At 39.7% G+C, this 20,871-nt stretch overlaps 1 protein-coding gene and 1 pseudogene across 1 annotated transcript in view; one reads left to right on the top strand and one right to left on the bottom strand.

Annotated features, from left to right (window-relative positions):
- Positions 1–20,871, bottom strand: part of PLA2G4A (phospholipase A2 group IVA) — a 166,463-nt gene that overhangs the window by 92,258 nt on the left and 53,334 nt on the right. Inside the window, exons 4-5 of the mRNA XM_004706661.2 lie at positions 9,608–9,756; positions 8,847–8,960 (exon numbers count right to left, since the gene is read on the bottom strand). Coding sequence (XP_004706718.1) covers positions 8,847–8,960; positions 9,608–9,756 — 263 coding nt within the window. The remainder of the gene's footprint in view (positions 1–8,846; positions 8,961–9,607; positions 9,757–20,871) is intronic.
- The window catches only part of LOC105978977, a 9,231-nt pseudogene continuing 1,400 nt past the window's right edge, over positions 13,041–20,871 (top strand).

Raw genomic sequence — 20,871 nt, 5'->3', positions numbered from 1 at the left:
GACAAAGCAGGTGAATAAGCAAATGTGGTGAAGAAAGCTGATGGTGTCCGGCTATCAAAAGATATAGCGTCTGGGGTCTTAAAAGTTTGAAGATAAACAAGTGGCCATCTAGCTCAGAAGCAACAAAGCCCACATGGAAGAAACACACCAGCTTGTGAGATCACGAGGTGTCGAAGGGATCATATATCAGGCATCATCAGAACAAAATGGCTGAATAACCTATGTTTTGTATATATAGTTGTTGTTTTAAGGTACCATCAAGTTGGTTCCAACCCAGAGCAACCCTAAGCAAAACAGATGAGGGCTTCCCTCACTTCTGCTGCCCCTCCATGTTATTAAGCATGATGACTTTCTGAGATTGGACTTTCCTGACAATATGCCCAAAATATTTAAGGAAAAGTTTCATCTTCCTTGCCTTTAAGGAGCACTCTGGCCATACTACTTCCAAGACAGAAAAATTTGTCCTCTTAGTGGTCCATGGTACTTTCAATATTCTTCTCTGGCAACACAATTCAAACACATCAATTTTTCTTCCATTGTCTTTATTCTATGTCCAACTTCACGTGCATGTGAGGGAATTGAAAATACTACGGCTTAGGTCAGATGGGCCTTAGTCTTAAAAATAATATCCTTGCTTTTCAATACTCTAAAGAAGTCTTGTGCAGCAATACACTACATCTTGTTATCTGTTGACTATTGTTTTCATGAGCATTGATTGTGGATCCAAGCAAGACAGATCCTTGAAAATATCAAGTTTGTCTCTATTTATCATAATATTACCTATTGGTCAAATTGTGAGGATTCGGGTCTTCATAACATTGAGTTGTAATCCATACTGAAGGCTGCAGTCCTTCATCCATGAGCAAGTGGTTCAATTGTTCCTCACTTTCAGCCAGCAAAGCTGTATCATTTCATATTGTTAATAAGCCTTTCTCCAATCCTGATGCCACATTTTTCTTCATATAATCCAGATAATCTGATGATTTTCTCAGTTTGTGGAAAGGGTATGCATACCTTTCCTGACACTCAGCCTTACAGTATGATATACGCAAGGACAGATAACTAAAACATTTCTGAACTGTCATGACACACATGATCAGTAACTGTATAGGCTGTATCATATTTAAATGTGGTATTTAAATAAATTTGATCAACCAATTCAAACAAGTAAGTTTGATACTCAGCTAAATCTGTTCGAATGAAGCATAGTTAAATCTGGCCAGTTACAATTATAATGAGGATATGTAATATTTGCTCACTGGTAATTGCTCACCAGTTCAGGAAGTGTTCTCACAGTGTCCAAGTATAAATGTCACGTCATTTTAAGGGGCATTTCTTATACATGAAGATGTATGGCACAGCGAGAGTAAATAACTGGCCCCACCTCACACAGGTAGTAGTGGGATCCTGGTGGGCATGCACACTGTGAACCTGACTCTCAGCTTGGGGTCAGCACGGGAGGCTATCCCTTCTCTCAACTAACACTCTGATGGCTCTAAAATGGTGACTCTAAAGGACACAACGTAATCCTGACTTCATGAATCTCAACTTGGAAACAAAAACTGTAGAGCCAGCTAACTTAGAACAGTCTTTCAAAAAAATTTTTTCAGAAAAAAAATAATTTTTTCAAAAATAATGTATTTTTCCTAAAAGTGAATGATAAATCATAGAGTCTGGGGAAGAATGAAAAGCTACTGTAGTGGAGGGAGGGTGGGGTAGAAAGGGGAAACCGATTATAAGGATCTACATATAACCTCTTTCATAAGGGATGCACAACAGAAAAGTGGGTGAAGGGAGATGTTGGACAGTGTAAGACATTACAAAATAATAATAATCTATAAATTATCAAGGGTTCATGAGGGAGGGGGGATTAGGGAGGGAGGGAAAAATGAGGAACTGATACCTAGGGCTCAAGCAGAGAGCCAATTTTTTGAGAACGATGATGGCAACAAATGTACAAATGTACTTGACAACGGATGGATGGATGGATTGTGATGAGAGTTGTACGAGCCCCCAATGAAATGAAAAAAATAAAAAGTACTTTAAACACATGCTCTCTAATACTATCTAATCCTTGCTGCTGCTAAGCAATCATTTCCTTTAAAGCGTATTGACCCATTAAAGCGTCTCCACACTTCACACTCGGCGAGTCACCCTGCCTCCCCACACCAGTCATCTTCCACCGAAGCCATTCACTGTAACTGCATCAACCTTTTCCTTTTCAATCGCAACGTTGTTTTTTTAACCTTTACGTGTTCATAGTTTGCTTGCTCATTCTTTTGAGGAAAAAATCAAATATAAATTTCCCTATTACTTGATCAAAAAAACTTTCCATGACTCACTACTCTCAGTAAGATTACATTCAAATTTCTAAATGTTATATTTAAGAGCTGTTGTGGTCTGATTCCAGTGTACCAGTCCTTCCTTCACACATGAACGCTCTGCTCCCATCAAACTTGTCTAGACACGGCTTTTTGAAGAGGTTTTTTTCCTTTTTAGTCCCTTGCCGTTGGTGAAGAACCTCATTCTTAATTTAAAGATTTCCTTAAGGCACTGGTTTCCATTAGAATCCAGAGTGATGTCCCTCCAGTCCCTTCTTCACCTCTCTGATTTCGTCTCCTACTACTTTCCCTACTATTATTTCTCTGTATTCCAGCCACAATCCCCTCCTTGACCTTACCCAATACCAACCATACTTGCACTTCATAATCTTTCTCATCCCAGTGCCTTCTGTCCTCAGATAACCCCAGGCATGTATTTGTAACTGTGTTTGTGGCACCTTTCACACACCTATATGTGGCCTCCTACCTTTCACACACCTATATGTGGCCTCCTACCTTCCTTCCCTGAATAAGTTAGCACTTATCACTAGATAGAGTCTCTGGGTGGTGCAAAAACGTTAATGCACTTGTCTGTTAACCAAAATATCATCAGTTCAAGTGCACCCAGATTTGCATTAGAAAACAGATCCGGCAATCAACTTCTAAAAGTTCCACCATTTACAATGCCAAGGAGCACAGCCTCCTTTGACATATGTGGACTCACAATGGATTTGGTCTGGTTCTTACAAGTTATCACTACCTAAGAAAAATATTTCTTACTTATTGACCTTGCCTCTTTTTTATCTTCTTAAATAGAATATAGAATGTGGCAAATACCGTTCATTTGGTCCATTTCTTAATAACGCAGTGCTATGAAGTCTATGCCAATTCATAGTGACTCTATAGGATTGGGTGGAATTTCCATTGTGGGTTTCTGAGGCTGTAACTCTTTATGGAAATAGAAAGCCTCTTCTTTCTCCCAAGGAGCAGCTGCTGGTTTCATACTGCTGGCCTTGCAGAGAGCAGACGAACTCAAAACCCCAGACTCCAGCAGGGCTCCCTCATTACTTAATAGACGGGGCCTCAAACTCTCTGCCACACAGTACGTACTCGACAGTTATTTGTTCAAGGTGAATAAATAAATAAGTTTCTGCTTATCATTCTCATTGCCCATATCATCCGCACTATTCCTTTAGCACTTAAAACATAAGTACTGAACTCTAGATCATAACATACTGAAGTTTAGGAATAAAGCGTACCAGAGTCTGCAATTTTTAAATGGATCAAAAACCAGATGATTTGAAGAACAGATGGAGAAATATCTAACCATGAAAGTACAAGAAATATTAATGAAGCGCTAAGCTGAAGTTATTTAACTGTATAGTTATATCAACTTTTTTGGAAATTTTTACTAATAGAATTCGGGGATGGGAATGTAATACTTTAGAGGCCTTCCCTGACCAACCAAACTTTAATTGCCCACCACTGTCCTCTAAAATTCCAGCCTGTTTTATTGTCTATACAGTTCTTATCAGTTGATCTTGTGTTGGTTGTCGATGTATCACTGTTGTCTTTTTATCTTCCTTATCACAATGCAAGCTCCCTGAGAGTTAGAACATTGTCTGGAATTTTCCCTGCTGCTTGGCCACTGCCTGGAACATAACAGGTGTTTAAAATATCAATTCTAAGTAAGAAATTCAGTGAAAGGATGCCTCATAATATTGCTTGCTCTATTATTTATCACTCTAATATGAATGTCTATCCCATATTAAACAAATGATTGTCCCCCAGCAATGGAACAACTTTTCAGCTTCTTAAAATTAGTGGGATTCTAGTAAGAGAATAAGTACTCAAATTCCTCTCAGATTAATACATCAATCTAGTGGCAAGTTAGTATTTCGAAATTAATTTTTATTTAGCAATTGTATTACTTACATAATATATCTGTGAAATGGGGACATTTTAGAGCTTCTGGGTGATTACAGGCAACTAAAAGATAATGAATTTTTCTAGAATCACTGTCTTACACCTCTCAGCAAGTATCTTAGAACTACTTTCATCAAGATTTTCACATGCGATAAAGGAAATCAGAGTCAAAAAGAAATAATGACAATTCAAAGATTCTGATGAAATAATGACCGACACATTTAGGGTCCAGGTCTCCCAATTCTTACTTCCTGCCCTCAATGAGTAGCGCAGACCCTGAGGAGCCCAGCAATTCCCATTTGGAGGCTTCTAATCTTTCTCTGGACGCCTCCTGGCCACACCAGGAATCCATGGTAACACTGGAAAGACAAAAGCTTGAAGGAGTTTGCCAGTCAGTTACATCTTAGCTTGAAGCATTTGTTTCCTTTGTATTCAATCCAAGCACCCTTCTCAGTCAATTGCCACAGCCACCTTCAACGTTTGTTTAAGAATCTTCTCCCACATTTCCCCTGACAGCCCTTATAGAGGCTGTAATCCGATGTCCTCATCCTTGAAGACATGGAGGCCGATTTCCGAAGAAGCTGGCTGGGTTGCCTAGGGTACTTTCCACTCTGTCATCACTCGGTGAATGACCTTCCTCCCCACCACTGCCACGGTTCACTAATTCAAAGGCCTCCATTCAAAGAAAACTTGCAAAGGATTCTCCAGAACAGAGACAAAAAGGAAGTCTTCTTAGCCAACTATTTTCTCAGGCACGCTAAAGAAAATAATGATGTCAGCTCATTTAAATTCGGGAATGTGGAGTCTTTTTTTGAGTCCCGCGGGGTTCTACACCCCACCATAGGACATGGCAGGAAGCCAGCAATGTGCTTTCCCTCCATCATCAACTACGGAGCGGAGACCACCGTGCCACTGGAAAAGCCAGCCTCCGCTGTCAACGTCCTCAAGGGTGGACCGCTGAGCTCCTAGCCGAGCACCAGGGAGCGAATAGGTAAAGCGAGCAAAGCTAAGCCTTTGACGACCTCTCAGCTGTTTACCCGATTCCTCCAAACTAAACCTGCCAAGCAGGTGTGGCGCCCCAACTTGCTGTTCTCTTTCAAAACCACATACTTTTGTAATGTCTTCTGCTTGGAAAACTCACGACTGCTTCTCTGCCTGCTGAAGTCCTACCCTTTTCTCAGGGTGTAACAGCAGCAGCAACAACGATAATGAAAACAATAACAACAAACGCTTATATAGTGCTTAGTATGCTCCAGGCATTATTCTGAAATGCTCCAGGCATTATTCTGAAAACTACATGTATGTATGTACATATACATGCATATATATGTATACTGTATATGCCAATACTTACCATCCTTTTCTATGTATTTTAATATACATATAAATTTAATATAAACATGTGAGTAGATCAATCATGGAATTTGCATATTTAATATAAAAAGCAGTGGCACAGTACTCGGTGGTGTAGCAGTTGCACATTGGGTTTCCAATCACAAGGACAGCAATGCGACCCTCCAGCCTTCTCAGGAGGAAGCTGGGGCTTTCTACTCCCACAAGTTCCAAACTCAGACCCCAGCGTGCGCAGTTCGCCCTGTGCTGCAGGCTTGCTATGAGTTGGAATCAATTCAGTGACAGTGGGTAAGAGTGATATTTATGAGAGTAGAAAGCCTCATCTAGCTCCCAGGGAGCGGCTGGTGGTGTTGAATGGCTGACCTTGCGTTTAGCAGCCCAGCGCGTAGCCCTCTACCCACCGTGGCTTGCAAGAGTGGTATTTAATGTATAATAAAATAACTATATAAATATAAGGGGGCTTCAAAAAGTTTATGGGAAATTCCATTATCTTTTCATTCTGTTTTCCACAAACTTTTTTAAGTTCCTTCATATATAAACATTTAAGTAATGCTACACTTTCTATTTTATATAATAAATTTGACATATTATTTAATTGTATATTGTTCTGTTATTTAAATAAATAATTACATTTATGTAATTGGTTAAATTAAGTAATATACAGTATTAAAATATATACCTTTTATCACACATTATAATTCTGATGTCATTGTTGTTAGCTGCATCAAGGCGGTTCTAAATCACAAAGGAAACACGGACTGGTCCCATACCGCCTCGCAATTGTTGCTAGGTGTGAGACAATTGTTGGAGTCACTGTGTCAATCTTCTCTTTGAGGGTCTTCCCATTGTCCCCTGACCTCCTACATTCCCAAACATGATGTCCTTCTCGAGATGTTGGTTCCTCCTAATGACATGTCCAACGTGCATGAGGCAAAATCGCGCCATCCCCACTTCTAAAGTACGTTCTGGCTGGGCTTCTTCCAAAACAGATTTGTTGTTCTCTGCCAATCCATGGTGTAGTTAATAGTATTTGCTAACACGATAATTCAAAGGCATCAGTTCTTCACAGATTTGAGGTGGTTGACCATGCCATGGCTGGAGTAGGCTCACATTCACCCAGAGAGTGTTAAAAACCTTTGTTTTTAACACTGTAAAGAGATCTTTTGCAGCAGATTTTCCTAATGTGATACGTTGTTCTTTTGTTTGATCGCTGTTTCCATGGGCCTTGATTGTGGATTTATTCCTATTGATAAGATTTTCACATGCCACTTATTTCTAAAGCAGTCCCTTCTTTTAAGTCTATATTAATCTTGAAGCTCTGCTGTTAATTTTTGACCTTGGGTCACCTTTTTGGCATTTGAAATCCTGGTGGCACCATTTCCAACATCATGGTAACATGCAAGCCACCACAGTACAACAAAGTGACAAATGGATGCTATACTATAATATGTACATATTAAAAAATTAACTAATTTAATAGAAGGACTTTTCTATATGATATGATCTCCATTTTACAGAGGAGTGAACTGAGGCACAGAGTAATTATGCAATTTCCCTGAAGTAAAACAAATGCTAAGGGGCAGAGCAGGATTTAAATACAAACTGTCTGAATTCAAATGGGAAGGTTTACAGTGCCATGTTCACTTTTTAACCTGTTCAAATGCATCTACCCAAATAGAGCCATGAAAAGTATCCAAATTCCTTACCCATCAGACCTACACATGGGTCTGAGTGATTATAAAAGAAAGAAAAGTAAAATTTGTACTGATCTGAATACTTTTGTGAGACACAGCTAGTTTCAAACAAACACAGACATGATTCCTGAAGCCGAGGAAGAAATGAGCAGGATGTTCGAGCCCAGCCCTCCAGAGCGGCTCTGATCGCGCCATCTGTTCAAGAAGCACTCTGGGGGCATCCGTCCATTGTAAGAAGAGGTCTACCATCCATGCATTACAGATAAACGAGGTATTCACTCTGTAACTCAGTAGTGCAGCTTTTCTGGCTATAGGGTTTTAGTTATAGGAACAAGATTTAAAAAATGGACAGTATATGTGATTTAGTCCAGAGAATATGCAGATGAGTGTCATGGGAATATAAAGAAGGAGCAGCATTTGAGATGGTCAAAGTGAGGAAACACTATATGGAGGTGAGAATTAAGGAAGAGGCACATTTTTCCTAAGTTATGAATTCAAAAGTTTATCTCTACTGTGTGCAGAAATACAGAGCTTTACAAAACCAAAAAATATGTGTAATAGCTAGCTCTCTGGACAATGACCCACTCACTGCTTACATTTCTCACGGTGAATTACTTAAAATCTTATAAATTTCATGCAATGAATTTGTTCTTTAAAACAAATTTCCTAGAGTTTTATTGTTGCAAAATAGCCTAGCAAAATTTCAGACATGTAGGGAAGTCAGGAAATGAAACCTAGAATTACGAAGATGATGGTAACTTAGGGCAATTCCGGCCAACCCTTCACCGTTTCAACCCTCATGTGCTCAGGGTTGTTTAAACCAAAGCTATTCCTCCACAGAAGCTTCACTGATGAATAACTTATAATTTTGGGATACTGCGGATTTCTCAGCAGGTTTCATTGACCTCTCTTCCTCTCTTTCCCACTCTCTCTCTCTGCTTTTTGATTTTTCATCTCCCTTTATCCTCCCAAATGTTCTGCAATAAGTCTCCCACTGAGATCCACGTCTCCGTTGTATCTACACCTTGCAACAGATTTCGTGTCAACCTGAGTGTGTATTAAAGGGTAGGGGTGGAGTCTAACCTGTCAATTTGGTCACAGCCTGATGATGCCTCCTTGAAGGTGTGACCTCTTCTAGAAGCAATGAGAACTTCAACTCCCTCTCTCTTGCCCTCAGATCATGGATGTAATTAAGTTGGTCTGGGCTGGATGTCTTCTTAATATTAAGTTACTTCTTTATCTAAGGTTCCATTATATAAAGCTCCTTCATATAGATATGAATTTCACTGGTTATTTTTTCTAGACAGCCCAGCCTAACACATATATCAAACAGAGTTTATAAATTTCAGATTTTTTAAAATGAGATTAAGAAATGAAGGAAAGATAAAATTTTCTCTGCAAAATCAAAAATTCTCTTTAAAAACAAGCAAATTCATAAATACAATCACCACCCAGCAGCAAAAACTATTTTCTAAGAGGCAAACCCAAATTCTAAGAAAAGACAGATTTCTTTATGGAATAAGTTTGAAAAAACAGTTCATTTGTTCCTTACTTGGTTGAAAATAAAAGGAACCTCCTTCTTCTCACCCACTTTCATCAAAGATACAGGAAATGTGGCCGTCCCCAGGGTCTCATCCATGACATAATTGGCATCCATTAATGTGATCTGTACATAGTAACGGATAGATAGAAGACAAAAATAAAAATCCCCGTGAATACCTTAAAATTTTACTAAAGTCTCTGTCACACTTAAAGAAAAAAAATTTCCCAAATAATATTCAACTGTCCTTTCACATCTTTGATTGTTCCATAGGCAACAGTCCTCATATACCCGACTTCTCTTTCTTAGTACTTATTCGTTGCTAAAATGACAATGATCTTTTTTCAATTTCCTGACTGAACGATCTTTGTTTCAAAAATGTAGTTTCATCCCCTTTCAGAGGGAATGTTATTTTTGGAAGATGGGGGACATTTAAATGTAAAAAAAAAAATCAGCACATTTATTTTGAAAAAAAAAATTGATGTTAACTTGTTAAAAGACAATGGACAATTGTTTAATTTTGTTTAAGTACTTTCTCCTTTTTACAACAGAAAACATATCTTCTCCAAAGCTTGTGGAAAGCACAGCAGACTGCCCCAAGCTCTACCTGAAGCCTGCATTTCACTGATAGACGCCATCTACAAGCTAACCTGCCTTGCTGCCCACTGGCTTCCAATTACACTTGGTTAGAGGAGTGCTGTAAGGGAGCAACATCCAGCCTCTCTCTCAACGTGGATTTCAACTATCAAACAGTCCCCAAATGATTCACTTACCTCCAAAACGTTTTCTTGATTAGGATCCAAAATGAATTCGAAAGCCTCGTTCCACACAGGGTTGACGTCGTTATTGAAGTGTCTTGTTCGCCTCCTGCCGTCCGGCGTGGTAGAGATGAAAAGCTCGACATAGGGGTCTGGAGTGTCCACTGCGGAAAGGAAAACCATCTGAGCAGAAGGCAGACACGGATCCAGAGCTGGCTCCTTTGAATCAAATATCATCAGGTATTTTCACAGAATCCTCCGTAATGTACTAGCAGGCTTCCAAGAAATTTGAGGGAAAATCTCCTTATCTTTTAACTCCATTTGCATATGAGATTTTTGAAGTTCCCTTCATAGTAAAAATATCTAGTAGATGATATAACATATAATACAAGCACACTGGAGGCTGTATAACTATATATTTATTATGCATGCTGCAAGAGGCAATCGCTTATTAGATGATTTATTCAGAACTCCCCATTCACCCACAGGGCATATATAATGCCTTAAACAGTCTAATCTAATATCTAGGCAATCATGCCGATCTCACCCAGACAACTACAGCATGGCCTTTACCCCAGGCGGGCAATCTTGACCACAGCTTGTATTCAAGGTCCTGATGTTTATCTAGATTGGAAAGTGTATCTTTGTTATTTTATTTCCTAACTAAAGTAGTAAAGTTCCTATGACATTGTTGTTATAGGATGTCCTTGTATGACTGCACAGGTTGTGTGCTAAATAACCCTAACGATTGGCATTCACATTAGTAGCCAACATGTATTTCAATATTTGTTACATATTTTGATATTTTTTACAGAAAGAATTTACCATCAGATGGAAGTGAGGTGTGTCAAGAAAGCAAAAGCCTTTTCTATTTTATATAAACTTATGTATGTGTCATATTACAATGTATGTGCAGTGCTAAATAGCAGCAATAGCAAATAGAGGAAAGATTTACATTTCCTCCCACTATAAATGGACTTAACAACAAAATTACTAACTCAGAGCAGTTAAGTTGATCACTTTATTTTGTGGTCCCCATAAATCCTTTATCATCTTATAACATTGAACACACCATATTTTTTATGAAGTCTGTCTGTCTTCTCCTCTAGGACTGTGAACAACTTGAAATCAGTGATGAAGTCTCACTCATCCTTATATTTTCAGAACCACCAACAGAGCATGTTGTCAGGAAAGACCAGTCCCTGGAGAAGGACATCATACTTGGTCAAGTAAAGGGGCAGTGGAAAAGAGAGAGGCCCTCAAGGAGATGAATTGATTGACATAGTGGCTGCAGCAATGGGCTCAAGCATCAGAACAGTTGTGAGTTAGGATAACACAAGAATAAGCAATGTTTCTATATTCTGTTGCATATAAGGCTGCTATGATTCAGAACCAATCCAATGGCACTTGGCAACCACTGCAACAGAAAGCAACTAGTCCTACATTTGAGATCTTCTGACTTAAAAGCTCATAGGAACCCTGTCCTACAGGATAGAGCTGCACCAATGGGTTTTGGAGACTGTAACTCTTTATGAGAGTAGAAAACCTCATCTTTCTTCCACTAACCACTGGTGGCTTCAGACTGCTGACCTTGCAGTGGGTAGCCCGGTGTATAACCGCTATACCATCAAGGTTCCTCTAGGGCTGTGATAAGTCAGAATTAACACAACGGCAGTGATTTTGATTTTGAATTTGGAGCATAAGGACTCGGTTTTTCCCTTTAACACATTCTTTGTCATGAGTCCATTAAAATTAATAACCTCAGTATCTGACTGCCAGGACCTGTTTTAAACAATTTACACACATAAAACGCCATTGCCTTCAAGTTGATTCTGATTTGTAGTGACTTAAAAGACAGTGCAGAACAGTTTCCATAGGTTTTCCCAAACTATAAACTTTAAGGAAGAAATCTGCCTTACCTTCCTCCCATAGAGCACCTAGTGGGTTCAAAACACTAACCTTTCGCTTAGCAAGGTAGTATTTTAACCACTGTGCCACTAGATCTCCTTTTATATACATTAGCCCAGTTAAATCTAACAGCAGTTCAATGAGGCAAATATTTTTTATGTTGGTGTACCAGGCCACAAACCGAAACTCAGAGATGTTAAGCAGTCCATTCCACATCACATCCATGCATCAGAGCACAAACTAAATTCCAAGATGTCCGACCACAACAATTATATATATTTTTAACCCCCCAAAATCATTGCATTGGGAGTTAAGGCAGATATAATATCATTCCATAGTACAATTGCTACCACAATCAGTTTCAAAACATTCTTTTTTTCTTAAACTCCTTGATATCAGCTCCCCTTTCCCCCCCGCTCCCCCACTGCACCCCCCAGGACCCTTATTCTTCTTGCTGTCTCTGTAGGTTCATTAGTCCTGGGTTTCATCTACCGAAAAACAGAAAACTATATAATAAAAATTCAAGAGGGCGACCACAAATGATAAACTACATCAGAAGTAAACCCCAAGATGAAGAAAAAGAGGAGACACACACACACCACAGAACATGTTGAAAACCATATAAGGCCCAGTGTGTGGGGGAGTGGTCAACTGACAAGATTTTAGCAATTACAGTCTGAAGGACATCATGCTGCTACGTAATAAAGATAAGACGATAAGATGTGCATTGCGATGCAAGGCGAGGCCGGACTGAGCGTTCTGGGAAGGAGCGAGAGGGAGACCACAGAAAGGGAGGGTAGGAGACTGAGCAAAGAGACCATGTGGTGCAGAGGCCAGCACAGAAAAAAAGATTTCTAAAATAAACACAAAGGAAAGTTTAAAAAAATAATAGTGTCTGAAATGATTGCTTTTCAACAAAAACTGTTTTTATGACACGGTGGTCAGCACATAATGGGATCGCTGTGTTTCCTTCATAGTTTTGCATAATTCTTCTTTGTGGTCAACATATTTTTTGTTAAGTGTGCTTTCTACTGTAAAACAGGAAGATCTATAAATAGATCTATAAATGAGGCATTGACATTTTCTGAACGTATGCATCTTTGGTCAAAAGCAGTAACGGTCTCAGAAGACAGGATACAACAGAAATGTCTAAGGTTCTTATTCAAAACACAGATCGCTGATCCTGTTTGGCCTAGATCCGTAACCAGTAGATCTATAGTTGAGTCAATTCTGACCCAGCTATCCCATAAGGGGTTTCCGAAGCTATACATTTCTATGGGAGTGAACATCCTCATCTTTCTCCCTTGGAGCAGAGAGTGGGTTTGATACAATCACCCAGAGGTTAGCAGTCCAATGCATACCAGCAACATCACCAGACCTTCTTATAGCAGCATGAGTGACCTTCATTTTTAAGCACACATTCCAGCCGATTATAATAACCAGCTGGGTCATTTGCTTACAATTCTCATATTTTGATTTTAGGGAAATAAAAGTTGATATTATCACGTCTGACTCAATATCTGTATCTTTCAATGGGTGCATGGAAAACAAACTAGATGAAAAGAATGAGGAAGAAAGAATGATAAAGGGTAAAAGGAACTTAGCCAAGAAAGAAAGGGATGTGATAGGAGGTGAGTGTCAACATCTTCAACCAGCCGGTGACGGCTCCTTTTCATTAACCACATCCCTGCCACAACACCAGGGCTCAGAGCTGCAAATCAGAAGTAAACTTCATGTTTACGGTGCCAGGTGGTAGCGCCTAATAAAGAAAAATATGCCTTCCTCTTCTGAGTCAAAGTAGCATTTGATTTTAAGGGGCAAAGTCTATAGAAACATCACATTAAATATATTTTAAAAGAAAGAAAGTTGTCCATCATTTAAACCATACAGCCAGTTATTTCTTATATGGCTAATTCATATGTTTATGCTTGCGGTCTTAGATATGTGCTTCACAAACACACACACACACACACACACACACCAATGTAGAAAACAAAGTGTGTGGAAAGAGGAGGCATGCAGATGGTAAACACCATTCATTCACTTCACAAATATGTCAGTCAGTACTTTTGCCAGGAGTGACCCATCAAGAGGAAGTTGGGCTTTGAAAACGAGCCAAGTCCTGAACTGCAGATTTGAATTATGGAAGTGAGTCAAAGTTAATGGGCTCATTTGAGAAGCAAGAGTGATGGGAGACAAACACCTACTCTACGCCAGTGACGAGTATCTCCGTCACCCGATTATTACACAGGACTCAGAAGGTCAGCTTGTAGGTGGGGAAATCGCTCTTTGAGGCTTGATCTGTATTTGAATCTTTGAAGAAGAGGAATCTTCCTGAGCCAAACAAGAAAGCAGAAAGTAAAGCTCCCTGGGAGGAAAAGAAAACAAGTTGGAGTGACATGACGTGGTCAGAGATCTCTCTGTCTTCTCAATGTTTTAGGTTCTCAACGGGCTAACAAATCCCATCCCTGACAAAATAGGGAATCATACGAATGAGTGAACAATACCAATTTTATACTTCCAAATAGTGACAGCAGTTTTTGTATTGGGATGCAGTTCAAAAGCTACCACTTTCTATTCTCATTATTCATTGTCATTTTAAGGGAGTCACCATCTTAAAATAACTGGCTAGAAATGTCTCTAGTTTATGCCTTTGTGTCTTTAGTAATACCAAAATTAAGATTTCAAAAGGTTCTGCTCAGTGGGAAAACCCCAATTAATGAAAATTTTGATATTGCAATTTGCACCATTGCTAATCTCTCCAGTTAAGAAATATCTGTAGCACTGGTGGGGTCGAGATGATTAAAAAAAAGTCTTAAGATAGTGCTTTAAAATTGAATTCTGATCCTCATTTGACTTAGCTCACTTTTTATTTACATCAACATAACCTCACTGGCACCAGGCAGACAGATTGAAAACTTTTTAAAAGAAAGAAATCAATTTATTTTGACAGAAAAAATTTAGCCTAATGTTTTGGAGAAGTTCCTAGATGTGCACTAAGAATAAAAAAATAGAGAGAGACAAATATCCTCCAGAAATTTCACAATAAAAAGTTCTTCAATAATTTAAATATTGGTGACATGTAGTTAATTACTTAATATTGTCCTGCTAGCTATAATCCCTTCTGTGATGTTTGATAATTTAAGCCTCTAAGGTGACCAGATTTTAACATTAGTAAAGCGGGACACCATTGATAAAACTCATATCCTGATGAAATAGCCACATGGCAGCCGAAAACCGTATAACCTAGCTTGTCGTGCATCCTTTCCAAAAATCGGGACTTTTCAAAAATGCCACGGGACGTAGGAAAAATTGTTAAAAGTCGGGACTGTCCTGCCAAAAACGGGATGTCTGGTCACCTTACTACACCTATAGTTAAAATGATACTTTAGAGGGAGTTCTCTACTATACCAAAAGTAGAATGCAATCTGAGTCGCCACCTGAATAGATGAGGTGAAATAAGTCCCCACTATTTGTTTCTTTTGGGGCATGATTTATTGAAAGAAAAAAGCCGCATTTCTATTAAAGCCCTTCCTCTTTGTGTAAGAGTCATCTCAGAAGCAGAGAACGGGAAATCCCAGGATCAGAAAGGCACCAGTGGAGCAGGTTCCAGATCTCTGTCTGAAGCGGGTCCAGACTAAGACCAGAGGCACCAGAGGCTACCGCATGGAAACCAGGCGACCAGACTCGGATCTGGTCAAGACCTGAGGCCAAAGCAAGTAGGTCATGAGACAGGACTGAGGAGCACGACCAAGACTATGAGACTGAGGCTGTGGGGCAGTGTAGCTCGCTCGCTAGGCAGAGGCCTAGGGGCCACATGGCTCAGAAGCTGAGGACAAGAGAGAAACGTGGCTAATCACTGTATCCTTATTTTTGACTGATCCTGACTTGGGGTAACCCATTAACTCTCTCAGTATACTTCCGTAATTGAATTGTCTGTGAGTTCTGTGTTCGCTGCAATGACATCGAACCCCCCACAGAAGTGGAATGACATGATGGAATGAATGATTGATGCCAGAATAAGAAAAGGGGCGGAGGCACGTCTGACCCTCTCTTTCGGCAATTGACCTGGGGCAGATGTGGAGATGGAGCCGCCTCCTTTGTTGTGTCGTGAGAGGTGGTCAGATGTGTTCCCCATGCTGCTTGCTCCTTAAAAAGGATGTTCTGCTTTTCCCCTTTGCTCCTGAGCCCTATCCTATGACCTTGTGAAGTCATAGCGTGGGGAGAATGGAGTGCTAAGTCTCTGACTCATCTTCAGCTTGATTATTTCTAGCCAAACAGGTGTTGAAGGGTAAATGTAATGTGTGGGCAGTCACTCTTTCACATCTCATCCTTTCATCTCAATCTTGGCAAGCAAAAATGCAGGGGGTGTGGGATACACGTTCGTACTCCTATAATGATGGCATGAGACTACACGCACTAGAAATAGCTCCTGAATTCCAGGATTACAAAACTCACTCGTAAACCTCAGGAGTTTAGGTTTCAACGTCTGCTGAAAGCACTAACTGGTGTCCATGTCACTTGAGCTTTGTCAGGGTAATACATTATGTGACTCATGATAGAAGCTTACAGCAGCTTCTGAATTCTTTGTTTTATTCCAAGTATTCTCCATTTACTTACTAATATCCACTTTGCTCAGTGGCAACTCGAGGCCCTGGCTTGAAATAAAGATGAACCATAAACTGTAAGAATTACAACAAATCACAGCCAAAAAAATCTCAGAAGGAAAATCCACCCTAACATGCAGCCAAAACATATTATTCTGAATAGCTACGTTATAACCATTAAGAGCTTCAAGCCAAGTCAAATGAGAGTGAGTCAATTTAAGTTCAAACACACACAACCTCACGTGCTTCAAAACAGAACGGAGTTCCAAAGGGTTTCTACAGTCTAGGAGTAAAACTGGGCAGTGGTGTGTCCCATGGAGTTGCTGTGAATCAGAATCAAGGTCACAGCAATGGGTGTCTGTTTGGTTTTGATGTTTTGAAAGTAGATTGCCAAGTCTTTCTTCGAAAGCACCTCTGGGTGGATTTAGCTGGCCAAGCTCTTGGAGAAGTGGTTATAAGGTGACCCGATTTAAAGTGAGACGCCATTGACTGGGGGTGGGTGTGTGTGCGCAGGGGGTCCTGCATTAAAAAGTTGGTCTATATGGACCAAACAGACCATTCCCTAGCTTGCAGTGCATTCTTTCCAAAAATCGGGTCTTTTTTAAAATGCCAAAAATCGGGACTGTCCCACCAAAAGTGGGACCTTAGACACCACTCAGGGCCACTGATGACTTTGATGTAGTGTCCCTCGAAATGTAATCCACTTCAATACCTTTATTAGCTTCATCTATCATGCTTGTGACAAAGGCAGACCAATCAGATTCCTTAGAGAGGATTTAGAAATCCTCATTTCTAACAACTTGACCTGGTAATTCTTAAGCACACAGAAGAAATACCCCCTTGTCAGCTTTGAAACAATAAATAATATACATCATCTTGTTTTTAAAAGATCAGTGTTTACTCTATAATTATGAGTGTAAATTATTTTTTTAAACTTCCTGGGTTGTGTGAAAAATGTCCAATAAATGATTGACATTGTTCAAAAAAAAGGTTTTGTCTATTGTATTATGAGGAACCACTAACTTCTGACTTCTTTTTCTCTGCTTCCCTTTTATCTGAGATCTTGGCCCCTCAAATTCTAACTTGGTTTTGATATCCAATTGTTATATTCCCAAGTCCTCTGAGAAGGCCGAAACTCTCAACTTGATTCTGTGCATTCTTTGCTATATCTCACATCCTCACAATTGCCAGTCCCTTCCCCTTAAACACACACTAACAACGGGACCTACTTAGAGCATAGACATGTTTTGTTGGGGGGCGGAGGTTGGAGTGGGGTGGTAGGGAGGACTGTCAGAAAAATGTTCTTTAAAATAGTGATATTTTCTTCTAAATTATTTATTAATTGGGCCATACTACGATAGGATTGTTAGACTATAAGTATGCACATTATTCTTCCTGAAAAAAAAAAGGCAGAAGAAGATTCAAACACAAAGTCTAATAAAATGCGTTTGTTCTTTATGTCCCTCCTCTGAACCAAGTACATGTCCAAGAAAGTTATAATCAAATTATGTTTTGTTGCCTGAAAAAAAAAAAGGCACCTTTTCATTTTAAAGTATATGCAATCTAGATCGATGAACTGAAGCAAGGAACAGTCAATAAAATACTTTATTCGTTACCAAAAGAAAAGTATTGAGACTTTCAGAACACCCACTAGGTCTACTTCAATGACTTCTCATCAGAAACCTTGAACTTTTAAATTGGGGTTGAATTTGGCTAGACCAAATTCCAAATCTGTTGCCATGGGATGGATTCCGACTCATGCTAACCCCTCTGTTAGGGATCAGAACTGTGCCACGGGGCTTCACTGCCTGAGTTGTTATAGGAACCATCTACCAGGACCTTCTCCTGGAACTGCTAGCTCAGCAGCCAAGGGCAAAGCAGGTACACCACAGAGACGCTCCACCTGACTAGCTCAGCAGCTTTTAAATGCTTCGCTTTTAAAATCTTATGTAACTTCTCATATCTTTTTATTTTTGAAAAGAATCACTGTTGTGCTATACATTGCTGAAGCAAAATCCAACTTCTATTTAGTTCTCGACTTGATCCAAAACAAGAATCCATGTTCATAATTCCCATTTCTCACATGACTGCTTAAACATGGACACTTTCTGTAGAGTACCCAGCACATCAAATTCCTTTCTCTGTATCTCACAACTTAAAAAATTTATTTTTTTATTTTAAAATTCTTCCCTAGGGAAAAGCATCCATATGCTCTGCTTTTTTTCATCCCACCCCATCCCAACTCCTCTCAGATGCCTCTCACTTTTCATCCCACCCCATCCCAACTCCTCTCAGATGCCTCTCACTTTTCATCCCACTCCAAACTTGCATCTCTAAGCATTTACTTTGCCCTGACTACTTCCTCTCAACCTATAAATATAATTGAGCTTTAACCATCCTAAAATACAAACACAGTTTAAGTGACCATGCCTCTTCCTCAAGACCTTTCCTGTTCTCCATCAACCATAATGGGGTCGGGGAAGGGGGGTGGGGCAGACACACGCAGTTTATATTTACTGCTTTTAAACACCATCATCTTCCCATAAATGTCAACCTATTGTGTTCTGACTTCTTCAATTACTGTCATAAACAGTCTATTCTCCATGCAATGGCATCAGTGTCAAATTCAATGAGCTGTTCCACAATCTTCACTTCATTGGAGATATATATAATACCTTTTCTTCCTTCCCTGGTTGTGCTGTGGAGTTAGGCACTGGGGTGAGAGTCACTAGATCAGTAGTTCAAACCCACCAGCTGCTTCATGGGAGAAAGATGAAGCTATCTGTTTCTGAAAGAGTCAGACTATCTCTATAGAGTCACTATAAATCAGAATCAACTCATCGACAGGGAGATTTTTGTCTGTGTATGTCTACAGAATTATCCCCTTGTGATTTCCTACCTAAAATGTTTCTTATTTGTATATTTTAGTAGATTTTTTTCCCCTTCAGTTCATCACTAAATTGCTGGCTATTTCTGTGGACATCATAAAACTATCAGAATTCTTCAAGAATAATTAAATACATTAAAATTATATTTCTCTTGCAGTCAAAACCAATGTCTAAAGAATCATCACAGCTATGTGTGTAGTTTAGCAGCAACATCATGTCACATGGTACACATCAATCCTGTACTCTAAGTAATTTCAAGTCCTTTGAAGCAGATTATCTTCAATAGTTCGAGTAGCAGCCATAATGCCAAAACCAAAACTAAACTTCTGCCCTTGAATAGATTATGACTCAAAATGAGCATATAGGACAGGGGAGAGTTGCCCCTATGGGTTTCCGAGCTGCACATCTTTCTGGCAGTAGTCTGACACATTCTTCTCTGATGGACCTTTTGGCAAGTAATAAGGTGATTTAACTGCTGTGCCACCTGCAGCCATCGTGGCGTATTCCATATTAACCTCAAGACTGCAAGAAGGAAGTAGCACAAACATGACAAATAGGTGATTGGTCATATGACCACATATGATCTACTGCTGCATCATGCATTTGAAAGAATTCAATTATTTTATTCAGTCTGAATTAATTCTGCATTTTTAATCTCTCCCTTGGTTTTGGCTTATATACTAATAAGATTGTCTTCCTAATCTATAACTGTGAGCTCCAACTCTACCTGAGTTCTCGTAGGCATCTGCTCTTGAATGCCTTGAAGATCTAATGAACTCATTATGTACAAAACAAACTTATTTTTGCCCACCTTTACTTCCCTAAATGCAAAATAAAAAATATAAAAAGCAAAGAATTAAAGATATAAAGCCTTATTCTTGGACTTAACCTGATCTGTCTGTTCCATCATTGCTCATATTACTTATGGCGTCTTCATTTCTGCCTACCAGAACTAGAAACCTGGAAGTCTTTCCCTTTGCCTCATAGCTCCCACATCCAACATGCCTCTAGCTTTTACCTCTTAAATACTTCTCCCTGGTGGCTCCTGAATTCTACTCAAAATACCATTATCCCAGTTCTATTAAGTGCAACCTCTCACTTAGATCATTAAAATAATTTTTCCACCATCAAAACACACTGCCATCACAATTATTGTCAAAAAGACACTGTGGGCCTCATGATGTTGCACTCTAAAGCATCTTCCTGCCCACTAGTCAGACGTAACTATGGTTAAAAAGGCATGCAAGGTCCTGCACCGTGCACACCAGTTTCTCCTAGGCAATGACCCTCTTCCACTACACACTGGAATGCCATTTTTGCCAGCTGACAGCTTAATCAATATTTCATTCTACACAGAACAATTTTAATTGATCCATAAGAATACCCCAGCTGGGGGCATGGTGGACACATTGGAGGGAGTGGAACCCTGCTCAGAGGAAAAGGAAGCAGCTCTTAGAAGTGGTACCACTGCTCTGGACTGCTTCCACTGCTCTGGCTTTACAGTGCAGACAATGGAGAGTGTGAGGGACAAAATAATGTGGGAAAGTGAAGAAGGCTAATGGGATAAAGAGGATGCTCTTGTATCACTGAAGACAAATGGGTGCATAAGCAAATGTGGCAAAGAAAGCTGATGGTGCCCAGCTATCAAAAAGTATAGCTTCTGGGGTCTTAAAGGCTTGAAGGTAACCAAGCAGCCATCAAGCTCAGAAGCAACAAAGTCCACATGGAAGAAGCACTATGCGATCACGAAGTGTCAAAGGGATCAGGTACAAGGCATCATCAGAACAAAAAATCTTACCATAGTGAATGATGTGGGGAGTGCGGAGTGGAGACCCAAAGCCCACTAGCAGGCCACTGGAGACCCCCTTGCAGAGGG

The sequence above is a fragment of the Echinops telfairi genome, unplaced genomic scaffold, assembly GCF_000313985.2.
Source record: "Echinops telfairi isolate 266 unplaced genomic scaffold, ASM31398v2 ScPeMD7_7424;HRSCAF=8462, whole genome shotgun sequence".
Classification (NCBI taxonomy): Eukaryota; Metazoa; Chordata; class Mammalia; order Afrosoricida; family Tenrecidae; genus Echinops; species Echinops telfairi.
Note: the sequence above shows the minus strand (reverse complement) of the source record. Positions and strands in the feature narration are given on the sequence as shown.